Here is a 12,144-nt window from a genome sequence, read left to right on the forward strand (position 1 = left end):
CCAGTGCAAAACAGGATCGTAATTAGCTGTAATTACTGGATGCACAGGAGGACTACTGCCTTGTTATGCACAGAGTCTTCCTAAAAATCAGTCATCTGATAATCTGCTGGCTTCAGTTTTGGACCTGACACCGAATCTGGCATGTAGCCAAGGATAGCATTTCTCTTTTAGGATCTTTTTCAGTAGAATGAGAGTTCGATCTGTAAATAAGTTTTAAAAAAAGAAGTAAGTCTCAGCACCTGAAGATTATTGCAGAACTGTAGTGTGGATGTCTGAATCCAGACGTTCTCATGCAGGAGGTGAGTGGGAAATGGTTACCAAAATGAGTCTTGGAAAGGGCCTCTCCCAGTGTTAGTGGGAAAGATGAAAAATTGGCTCTAGAAACAGCTGAAGGTAGGAGGAGAAACTAACCCAAAACCTGATGGGTGTTCTTTGGGGTTACTCTTCAAATACTCCAACACTCATCTTTGTTCTTTATGTTAGTAGCGATATTTTTTGGAGCTGAGGGAATCTGAAACAGCTTGCAGGCTGTTTTGGAAACAACATTTAAGCATTGAAGATGAGGCACTGGGATAACTCCAAATGAAACTGAGAATAAATCAGCGAAGGGCTTGAGGTTTGAGGGTTTGTCAGGAGGGAAAAAAAAACATCTTTCAGTGTAGTGAAGATGAAAGAAAGTAACAGTTTGCAAAATCGGCTGGTGAGACCAGATGGAGAGGTTGAGGCTGACGTTCCAGTTCTGAGCAAAGACTTCAGTAACTTTATATGTTTTCCTCATCCCATTTGCTTGGTCATCTAGTTGAATTTCATTAAACTACACTGAGCTTTAGGTTGTTGGGTTTTGGGTTTTTTTGTTTTTTTAAATTTTTTTTTTTTTTTTTTTTTTTTGAGGTAACACAACCTTCTCATTCCATCATAATGGAGGTTTTATAAATACAGGCTTTTCCTTCCTCTGGTTGATAGAAATAAGGAAAGCGATACATTTATCTTTTGAAAACATATATAGGATGACTGCACTATCTACTTGACTACACTAAATCCTCGTGCTGACTTCATCAGTTCCCACCACACCTCTGCTCCTTCAGTCTCAGCCTTGCCCTGTTTGTAGTCTCAAACATATAGCACTGACTGTAGCAAAAGAGAAGAATCTTTACTTCTTTCTTTATATTCATACAACAGATATTTGCTGGCCCAGGTATTGCTTAACCTGATGATATGAGAGACTTCCTACAAGTGCTGCAGCTCTTTCTCATGGTCAGCAACACTTTTTCCGGGTCAACATCACTTAATTTTCCTAGGGAAATGTTTAAAGGAGAACCTGTGTAGACAAGAGGGAATTTGGAATACAGACAGAAGATAACATAAACATTATTTGAGTAAGGTTAATTTCACCTTAATGTGATAATAAAAATATTTATAGGTTGCACGAGTCTTTTGAGATCCAGAAGAAGAATCTGCCTTGTTATGGCAAATGGTTCCAGCAACATAAATGTGTGCTTGGGTATTCAGCAGCTCCAGGTGTTACTTAGCTTTTTGTAGTTCTGTTCTCGATGAAAAGATGCTTCAAGATTATGACAGCTTGCTAAATTAGTGTACCTGGCAGGTTCAGTGAGTAGCTGAATTCTGGATACCGATCACAAGCCTGCAGTGTTGAAGTAGGATCTCATTTGGCTATAAAATAAATGTCATTGTTTCAGCTTACTACGATGAACGTTTGGGGAGGCTCTTCAGGTGAGCTGCTGCTATCTGCAGCCGTGATCACTGGCTGGAGCTCAAAGGCACAGATGCTATCACTGAACATTGCTGCTTTGTGCTCCAGCTCCTGTGGGCAAAATAGTGTTTGGAGAGTCCTCAGGATGCAGCCACTTGGGAAGTTGCCCTACCAGTTTTCACTCTTGGACCAAGCTCATCTGCAGTTCTTGTGTTGACATGATCAACCATTAGTTCAGGGTGACAAGGGGACAGCATGAACACTGCATAGGATGCCTGTGAGAGCTCATGAGTAATTCTCATAGCTGGCTGCAAGAGGCAGTAAGCCAGCAGAGCTTGGAGGCGTTGTCTTGGCTGGACATGAACCCATCTGTAGCTTCCTTTCATCCTGCACAAAGACACTCGGTGTCAGCTTTGCTGGGAAATGTCAGCTGTGATAGATATTGCTACAGCACTCCTATGAAGTAATCATATCAGGGTGCTGTAACAAGCAGAGAATTGGTTTTACAGGCTTCTTTAAGTATTTATAAGTTGTAGGCATTATGAAACTTTAAATCTGTATTCAGGCTATGGCATTGGTGAGTGAAACACAGGTTGAGGATTATGTGGCTGTATGGCTTCCGTATGCTTCCAAAATATTCTTCCTCTTGCATGCTGGGAGGGATTTTCAGTGGAACCTTCAGAGTGCATCTCCTGCTTTTTCACCTGATATTTCAAACAGCTCTGTCATCAGGGAGTAGCGTGAGCCTGCCCTGCACCATCTGTTCGACTTGGTACATCCCAGAGAAGCACTGCTTTGATACCTGAAGTAGGATAGCGTGCTAAATCCTTGGATTTAAAGATTCCTGTTGCTGACTTGGTCATCACTGGGGGAAAAAAGACATGAGGACATGGGGTCTCATGTGACTAAAGTTCATTTCTGTTACTATGGTAGTATATGCTATCTAGAGACTAATAAGGTTTTATTAGCTACTATTGTTTTTGTTTGCTTTGCTACGTTCTTTGAAAACTTGTGGCCTGAGATTGTTTTGTACCAATCTGTAGACAAGCTCTAAGCAAGGAAAGCTTTTGAACATGTTAATACAGTAGACACAGGAAGAACTGAGAACTGTTTGCAGTTCCTGCATGGTTTTTACTGTCTTTTGGGATGTTCATATCAAAGAGACTTCTATTTAAACATAGCCTGAGATTGAACTGAGTCTTCAGACTGTTAGCTGGGCTATTCTGAACATTTTTCATTTCTGTCTTTCAGAATGGAGACGTATGTATTTCAATTCTCCACCCACCTGTAGATGATCCACAGAGTGGAGAGCTGCCATCTGAGAGGTGGAACCCTACCCAAAATGTCAGGTAACAGTGGGAAGCAGTGATACACAAAGCTGACCTCGAATTCCTGTCATCTGTCTCCTAAACTAAAACCTGTATTGGGAAAAAGCTTGGAACATAATCTAAGATTTAGGGAATGGTTTCAGGGCTTGAACCAGGTAGGAACCAGACTTAGCAAGCTGTCTGAAATAGTAGACACTGCATATCCTGCTGCCAGGTTAACAATGTAGAGTCTTCTGTACTCTTCACAGGCTTTCATGTTCTTAAAGCAGACACTTCCAAACCCTTCTAAGGTATCGTTCATCGAAAAGGGCATCCTTTAGTATTGAGGCCTGGTAGGAGTAACTTTGTGCATAATCCTACCTGTTGTGTACTGTCTAGTATAGGCCCATATCTCTTTCCTGTAGTTTGGTGTTTTGAGCAGCTAGCTATGTGTTTCTCTGGTACCAAAAAGAAAGGATCATTGGGCACCAGAGGCATTCAAGGCTAACGCTCCCATTTTTAAAAGCATAGCTGGGTTTTGATCTAACCTTAAGACACTGCCAATAAAGAACTGACAAAACAAATATCAAATAACAAACCACTGACCTGTGTAGCAGTAGTGATGTAGTGGAAAATCCTTGAACTCGGGTATTTCTGTTCCAACTGTTTGATGCGATACATTATCCAAATAAGGTTGAAATAATTACCCCTAGTTTTTCCCATATTGCATGGGAATTATACTTGTTTTCAGAGTGATTTGTTAGATGTTGGTTCTTTAAATCTCATTTTAATTGGTAGATCCAGCCAAAAGATCTCAGTCCCTGTGAGGGAATGCAGCGGTTTGAAAAGGGTTGTCTGAGAGTTTGGCTCTGCTTTTATCTGACTTAAATTAAAATCAAAACGAAATTAAATTCATTAGAAAAGAGGCTTTGTCAAAGCAAAGATCTAGCAAAGGGAAATTTATTGGATTCTTGACCCTTGGAATGGATTTGTAACATGCACTGCTTAGTGCTGAACTAGAACTAACATGGCAGGGAACTAGGGAAAGTTAACAGTCAGCAAATTGTAACAACTGATGCTCCCTCCTGGAGCACACTACTTCAGGGTTGAAAAGGCTCAAGCAGAATGGTGCATTTCAGCTGTGTGAAGCTGTGGAGGTCAAGGCAAGTGTTACCCAGTCCATCTGAAGTACAAGTCAGCATGAAGCAATCTTTCAAAAGTTCCATTTGAGATTTGTTTTTAATTTTCGTTTAAATAGCTTTTAAACTGTGTGTCACTGGGCTACATTCAGCTGTCCCTCTGCTCACCTGGCTGTTAAACTGTTCAGATATTTGATGTGGTTATCTCCTCCAGTTCTGCCGACTAGACAAGTCTCAATTCATAGCTAGGAAACAGATTAAGGCATTCATTATTTAGGTCACATGCACATTTTGGCTATTTCGTCCTATGCAACTCAAAACTTGACATGAGACTTAACCTTTCTGGTTCTGATTGCTGCTTTTTCTTCCTGTGATGCAGTTTCCAGTGCTTATTCTCCCAGAAGGCATTGGCTTAAGGAGAAAATGTTCTTTTTGGGGGATAAAACATTCCTCAGGTGCAAAATTTGTCCTTAACTGATACCCCACTGCCAACATCACCCACTGGCCTAAGTGCTGCATACAGACCTTCCTGCTGGGGTCCCATCTGGTCCACAAGGCTCTGGAGTCTGTCAGATTGGAGGCAGCAGGACTGGAGGTGCATGAGGGAAGCACGTTTGTATGTTGACTGTGTGCACAGTCCAGGGCTTCTCTTCATTTTCTAAGTCCTGCTGAGTAGTGGCAGCTTACCACCATGCTTGAAGTGTCTGTAGCAGGGGGATATCATTCTTAACTTTAAGAGCATCTGTGCTCCCACCTGTGAAGGTGTCAAGCATAATTGTATTTTAAGCACAATTAATACAGACTTTCCTGTCACTCACAGCTGGATGAGTCATATATAAGTAAATTCAGCAGAAGTCCAGCAAGTTGTAAAGGAATGCTGCAGTTAGTGCTGCTCCTTCTCATGTCTAATGGGCCGAACAGCTGAGGAGGTGGTGGCAGGGCTTGGGAGCAGGAGACCTTTGATCATATTTGTTGCCCTTCTCAGTGTCTCCCCTGAGTCCACTGTGCCCTTTGGGGTGTTCAGTCCACAATATTTATCACCAAGTGCGTGCAGCCAGCACAGTGTCCAGGGTGCTCGTGCTTCCATGTCTTGTGAAGACAGGTGATGCCCTGCCTTGCTGTTCTTTGCTTTCTGAGGATGCTAATTCCTCTTGGCTTTTTCAGCGGCCTTAGTGCTCACTGGTCTGATTGCAGAAGCTATCCAGACCTAACATTACTGTCAGTGAAGCCAAAGCCAATATTTTTTACTGGAAATAAGAATGTGCTGTACTTACCTCTGACAGTGGCTCTGACAGAGTGACTGAATCCAGGTGCTGACTCCTCTCTTACCTGGATCTTCCCCAGGCTGTGCTCACTCTGCAGTAAAAATACTGCTGGAGCTGACCTGGCTTCACAGCCTGCCTGCTAGGAATCAAGAGATTTTAGATGTATCCTTGAAATGAAGTGGAGGATTCTTCTGCACATCATTTCAGCCTGGCAAAGCAGGTTTTTTTTTTCCAGAGATGTCACTCTCTTCCTACTGAATTATATCTTTTGGAAAACGATCTGCAGAACACTCTTGGTAGCTGTGCTGAGCAGTCCGGCCAGATGTAAGTGTTTAGTTTCAAAGCCTTTCAAGGAGCAGAGCATCCAAATGACCGAGCATTTCCTGGAATTGTATCCCAGTTACGATCTGCTGGATGTGCTCAGCATGCAGTGCTCTGAGTGCCCCTCTAAATCACTGTGAGTACAGTGGGGGCTGAGTCTCCTTCATCAAATTTTGCAGAGCAGTTGCTGTGTTCTGCTGTATTTCAAGCCACATTACTTGTCTCTGCTCTTTCCTTCCACTCAAGTGGCAGTGAGGCTGCTGCAGAGAGTCATAGGAAATGCAGGGGCTGGGTGAGAGGTGGTGCTTGCAGAGCAGTGTGCCCAGATAGCTCTGTGGACAGAAACCCAGGAGAGTTCTGTGCCAGGGCTATGCAATCGGTTCGTGCTGGTGTTGCTGAGGTGTTGCAGCTGAATCCAGCTGGGTGCTTCATGGTTTGCCTGGGTGTTAAAAAAGAACAAAAAAGTCGGCATTGCCTTTCTGCTCCTGTGCTTGTCCATAAGTACGTACTTTCCCTTCAGCTGTTGTTCGCTTATCCTTAGGTTAAGTTTTGACTTCAAACAATATGTTTTGATGCTTTTCTGATGCATCACCTATAGAAGCTGCCAGCACCCAGAGTCCATGAGTGCTTTTGCTCTGACCCTGCTGTTGTGGTTGCCTTTTTCAGGACTATCTTACTGAGTGTAATCTCTTTGCTTAATGAGCCCAACACATTCTCTCCTGCCAATGTGGATGCATCAGTCATGTTCAGAAAATGGAGGGACAGTAAAGGAAAAGACAAGGAGTATGCTGAAATCATACGGTAAGCAAGTTGTGCTGTGTGATGCTGTGCTACTCGCCTGCTGTTCTGAATCCTGCAGAACAGACTGCTTGCAGAACTTGCTGAGACCAGCTCCCCTCTGTGGCTGCTGCTTTAGAAATTAATTTTACAGTCTTATTCCAAGCCCAGGAGCGGGCAGGTGGGGGCAGCCTGACCCCTGATGCCCTAGAATCATAGAATCATAGAATCACCAGGGTTGGAAAAGACGCACAGGATCACCCAGTCCAACCGTCCACCTGTCACCAATAGCTCCCACTAAACCATGTTCCTCAACACAACGTCCAAACCTAACTTGAACACCCCCAGGGTCGGTGACTCCACCACCTCCCTGGGCAGCCCATTCCAGTGCCCCGTGGGCTGGTAGAGCTCCCCAGTATTGGGGTGCATCCATGCTGACTTTGTAAGGGTGCGTGCTGTAAACAGACTTGGAGTGCTCCCAGACATGCAGCGATGGGAACTCAATCTGTTGCTGCTGGCAGTGCCTCAAGTGGCTGCAGGCTGCAGACGGGGCTGTGGGAGGTGGAGCCCCCTGCACCCGCTCACCCTGCTCTGTCCTCCCCCAGGAAACAGGTGTTGGCTACCAAAGCTGAGGCGGAGAAGGATGGCGTGAAAGTCCCCACTACGCTGGCAGAGTACTGCATCAAAACTAAAGTGCCTTCCAATGACAACAGTTCGGATTTGCTTTATGACGACTTGTATGACGACGACATTGATGATGAAGACGAGGAGGAGGAGGACGCCGACTGTTATGACGACGATGATTCTGGCAATGAGGAGTCGTGACCTGCTCCCTCTGTGCCCCTGTACTGCCCTGCCAACTCAGGCCAGAAGGGAGCAGCGGTAACCTAGCAGCAGTCCAGCAAAAAAGTGTGGGGGGGGGATCAAAAAACTTTTGTCTCCTGCTGTCTCCTGTTGTATGGATCTGTTTGCTCCTTTTTTATGGACCTCTTAGAGACCCTCCACAGAATGTCTGAATTCTTGCATTCTTAACCCTTTCATCACTGTATTACGATTTCTTTTTGAAAAAGAAAATCCCCTTTTCACTTCTCTACAAAACGCTCGCGGCAAAAAAGGTTTGCTCACATTTAGGTTCTTGAATTCAATACAGTCTTGCATTGGGGTGTTTGTTTAATGTATTTAAGGCTGGAACAAACACATTGGAAGGTGTGTTTTTGGGAGCTCAAGTGCTGCATTTACTGGGAAGAAAAAAATCCACACAAAGCAAATTGCCAAGGTTTAGCTGCTCCATTTACAATAATAGCGTGTGTACATTCGTTTAGCCTTGTGATGGTGGCTTTTCCTTTATAAGGTGGAGGGTGGAGAGTGTAAAGCTGCTGTGTGTTGAGCTTGATGGGATGTTACTGAAAGGTACAGTATTCCTTTTCAGCCTGCTCATGATAAGAAAGAGGTGGCTTGTGGTATGAACCCTAAAATAAACACTTAACACTTCATGTCTGTACAGCTGAGCCCTGGATTGCTATTTACTTCTTGTTTCCAGCCTAAGTTAGGGTTAAAAAGAAAGCCCCATTTAGCTATGCTGCTTCCAGAAACCTGCAGCCGGTGCTTATCCCCCAGACTGTCTTTGGCAGGGGGAGAGGCTGATGGCCACCTGTCCCTATGCTTGCTTGCGGCCCTGCTTCCTGCAGCCTGAATCCCGTGCTGGCCTTTTTCCTCTTACTTGTGTAGAGCAATGCTGTGCTGCTGTGGGCTCTGGGGGCAGGCAGAAAGGAAGGCTCCTGCATGTCCCTACGAGCTGTCAGCTCAGCTTGCAGCCCTCTTGGGCAGGGGATCCTACACACTGTCTTCTGCTGCACCCTCCTGTTCAGTCCCTCCACACCGTGACTCTTTTGCCATGTGCTCTTGTTTGGCTGTTGTGTTTTGGCTTGAATTGACCCTTCGGGTGGTGTTCAGCTTTCCTCCTGCCTCCACCCCAGCAGGGCAGACTCCCTGCTGAGACTGCCAGGCTCAAGCAGATGGTTGTGCCCTTTGTCTGCTGCAGTGTTCTCATGGTACGGCACCATCTGCAGCGTGGTGGTGGGAGCAAGCGCCGTCCTGGGTCTGCATGCATCCCCCAGAGCAGGCTGAGGGCAGAGTGGGATGCAGAGGGGCAGCGAAGCTGTTTGCAGAGTGCTGCAGCTGGGGGAAGGAGGGATGGAGGTTGGTGGCACCTCAGCCTGCAGCCTGCAGCGCGGCTCCGCTGCCCCAGCGCCATGTGCCTGCGTCCCACCTGCAGCCTCCCGCGGGGCTCGGGGCCGCGCTGCTGACCTGGTTGGAAATGAGGATACTGCATCTTTCAGGAGCTCCCGTGTACTATTGACCGTCTTCACTGTATACTCTCCAGTGACTCGTATTTTCAAGCTTGGTGTTGTAAGATGCATTATCATGATTCTTCTGTTACCCCTTTTTTTTAAAGACAAAAAAAAAAAAAAAAAAAAAAAAGGAAAAAAAGAAAGAAAAAAAAACCCCTATTTTGAGAGCTCCTGCATTACCCAGAGTGATTTCTCTTCCCGCTGTCCCTGCAGGGTCATTGCTTGTTGACTTGCTGGTTTCCTTTTTTAGAGATACAAACTGAGTGTGAGGGGTTTTCTTTGAAACTATTTAAGAGACGGAGGAGAAATGTTTACCTGAGCTGCGTCCCGGTTTTTCTTAACCCCCCTCTCCCCATCTCAGCCCATCTTAGCGTTTACATTTGCAACCACAGCCCCTTCAGATGCAGTTTTCACCCATTTTGAAACCAGCGGGTACCTTTAGGGTTCTTGGTAGTTTTCTTAGCTGAAACCCCAGATATTTTCCTTTTTTTTTTTTCCTTTTTTTTTTTAATCCTTCGATATAATTTACCAGAGAGAATTAACTGATGCATTTTTGTGTTGTCTTCCCCTTCAGTAGTTATATTTTGTCTGCACATCTGTCTACTAATAAAAAATGTGAAATGAAAACACCGCTGTTGAGTCACGTTGCTGTTCCTCGAGCTGCTGTTTGCACGGGGTTACTCAAAGCTTTGGGTCACGGCCGCGCTCTGTGTTGGGCATCTCTGTGCCGCGCATACAGGCACAGGTGTGGGGTGTGAGAGCAGCGGATCTGCTGCTCGTGAGCCCTGAGCAGGGATCTGAGCTCTTGGAGCAGTGCTGGGTTGGAGCCGAGTTCCCCCAAGGTGCTGGTGCAGGATCGGGGGCTGTGCCCAGCCCATCCAGCAGGAGGAGGGACAATAAATGCAGGATTTGGGCACGTTGCGTGCAGGGAGAGCTGCTTCTGTCATTGGTGGCCAAGTGCAAGCGGTGGGAAGCAGTGATGTATGGAGCTCGCTGCCAAAGTGATACCTCCTACTTGTCTCCATGGAAACTACAACAGGTACAGAGCGCACAGTAACGCTGCTCGATAGAGCAAGTTCTCAGCTACAAAACATGACACTCAACTTTTCAACAATAGTCGTCACTGTGAGCTCTGCATTTCTGACAGAGATGGGCCGTGCTGACAACAGTCTGCACCAGCAGAGGTGACCATTCGTCACTGCTGAATGCAACGCAGCACCCACTGCCTCGCTGTGCACAAACAGCCAGCAAACATCACTGGATGTTGGTGCATGGTATTTTTAAATCTAGTCAGGCTGAGCAGTGAGCCCAGCTGAACCTGCTGAGGCTCAACAAATCCAAGGGTGAGGTGCTGCACCTGGGTTGTCCAACCCCCACTGCCAGTATGAGCCGGGGGATGTAGGGATAGAGCACAGCCCTGCCAGAAAGGGAAAATTAGGCTGGATATAAGAAGGATCACAACACCACAGTCATGGTGGTGAGGCTCTGGCACAGGTTGCCCAGAGAAGTGGTGGATGCCTCTTCCATGAGACATTCAAGGTCAGGTTGGAGGGGCTGTGAGCACCTGATGCAGCTGTAGGTGTCCCTGCTCACTGCAGGGGAGCTGGACCACAAGGTCTCTTCCATCTCAATCCTGCTTTTTCCACACAAAGGAATAACAAACTAAGAAGCATTACTGCAGTGATGTAAGTGGAGTAATGGAGCTGCAGTAAGGCAATGTGGTGACACTGCTGGAAGCCCTCAGGGCTGAGCACACCTAAGGCCAGAGCTGGTGTCACCACCCTGTTTATTTCATCCTCCTGAGCTCCATGTCTGCTGCTTGGCCAGATAGAGCTGCACAGTGCGTGCTGTCACAAGCACTGCCAGGCTGCCTCTGCCTGCAGCAGCTCTGCCCCATGGGCACGAGGCCATGCTCCCTCCCGTCCCCTCTGCAGGCACCAGAATGGACGTGGTTGGAGCTGGAGGCAGGGTGGGCTGGTGGCAGGGTGCTGTGCCACAGCTCTGCTGCACCAACACAACCTTCCTTCAGCATCCGCCGTGTCCATCCCTGCTGAGCTTTGCCAGGAGGGCTGAGAAAATGGACACAGATGGCAGCGATACGATCAGAACTTAGGTGGAAGAAAGGCTAAGGAAATAAAATGAAAACTCCTAAAGCATCCACTGCACCGTGCGGGACCACAGCAGCGGGAGGTGCTGTCCTGGTCTTTGTTCAGTGAAGATCCATCCAGGAGCTTTGGCGCTCCTGGGCAGGGGGGGCTCAAAGCAAAAACAGGAACCAGACACAGTTCAGACTTTTATTTAGGAAACCGCTACATAGTTCTGCCTCACATGATGCAAAGGAGGTCGCAGGACACACTGAGCCATCCAGAGTCCCTGGCTCAAGGCAAAAGAAAAAAGAAAAAAAATAAAATAAGAAAAAAAAAAAAAAAGTCATCTTTATTATTTATTGTATTCATTTATTTAGAAACTTGAAGAAAGAGGTGAGGGCAGAACTCCCCGCTCAGCGGCACTTCACTCACTGCGGCCGCTGCAAAGGGAGGAGGGAGACAAAAGAAAGTGGAAGGCCTAAAAAGCATCATCGTTTCTTTTTGCTGCTGTTTGTTTAAGAGTAACAGCTACACCGGGGCGTAGGAGCAGATATCCAACCCACAGGACATGCCTTGTTTGAAGGAGCCAGGCCTCCTTAATTGCCTGAATTTAGAACTGCATTAAACAAATGGGCTCTCATCAGCTCCACTGAGAATGGTGTGGTTTTGTTTCGGACAGTGATAGAAAGCCCACGGAGCTTAAAAAACAAGGAAGGATGTCCTGGTGCAGATGGGAAATGGATAATTAGTTTTTCTACAAAGAAAAAGACAGGCTGCAAGATGCAGAAAACCACATTTAGGCTCTATTACATTTACAAATACATACATAAATATATTACATAAACAGCAACTCAAAGAGGAAGCAGGCGAGTCACACAGAGGATGATGGCTGCAGTTCTCCCCGCACAGACATTTGGCTGAGCAGTTACTTCTCCTAATAATTCCAGGAATGAGCTTCGGCTTCTTTTTCTTTCTTTTCTTTTCTCTCTTTCTTTTTTGTTTTCTTTATTTCTTCTTTCTCCTTTCTTTCTCTCCCCCCTCCCCGGTTTCGGATTTAGTTTGTCCAGTATGCAGAAGTGCTGTAGGCGGTTTTGGTAGCCTGAGACTTTTGCTGCATGGTGCTGGGCTGGTTGCGCTGTCCAGATCCTCCCTAGAACCAGAAAGGAAGTGACACTGAGGCCATGCA

General features: G+C 46.2%; 2 protein-coding genes across 4 annotated transcripts in view; one reads left to right on the forward strand and one right to left on the reverse strand.

Moving 5' to 3' along the window:
* Nucleotides 1-9,498, forward strand: part of UBE2R2 (ubiquitin conjugating enzyme E2 R2) — a 49,581-nt gene extending 40,083 nt beyond the window's left edge. Inside the window, exons 3-5 of the mRNA XM_015848272.2 lie at nt 2,963-3,060; nt 6,410-6,544; nt 7,126-9,498. Coding sequence (XP_015703758.1) covers nt 2,963-3,060; nt 6,410-6,544; nt 7,126-7,345 — 453 coding nt within the window. The 3' untranslated portion in view covers nt 7,346-9,498. The remainder of the gene's footprint in view (nt 1-2,962; nt 3,061-6,409; nt 6,545-7,125) is intronic.
* A 2,448-nt stretch (nt 9,499-11,946) lies between these two features.
* The window catches only part of UBAP2 (ubiquitin associated protein 2), a 90,392-nt gene continuing 90,194 nt past the window's right edge, over nt 11,947-12,144 (reverse strand). For all 3 annotated transcript variants that reach the window (XM_015848269.2, XM_015848270.2, XM_015848268.2), the window contains one exon: nt 11,947-12,108. In XM_015848269.2, the coding sequence (XP_015703755.1) occupies nt 12,013-12,108 (96 nt within the window). In that variant the 3' untranslated portion in view covers nt 11,947-12,012. The remainder of the gene's footprint in view (nt 12,109-12,144) is intronic.

Source organism: Coturnix japonica, chromosome Z (assembly GCF_001577835.2).
Source record: "Coturnix japonica isolate 7356 chromosome Z, Coturnix japonica 2.1, whole genome shotgun sequence".
Classification (NCBI taxonomy): Eukaryota; Metazoa; Chordata; class Aves; order Galliformes; family Phasianidae; genus Coturnix; species Coturnix japonica.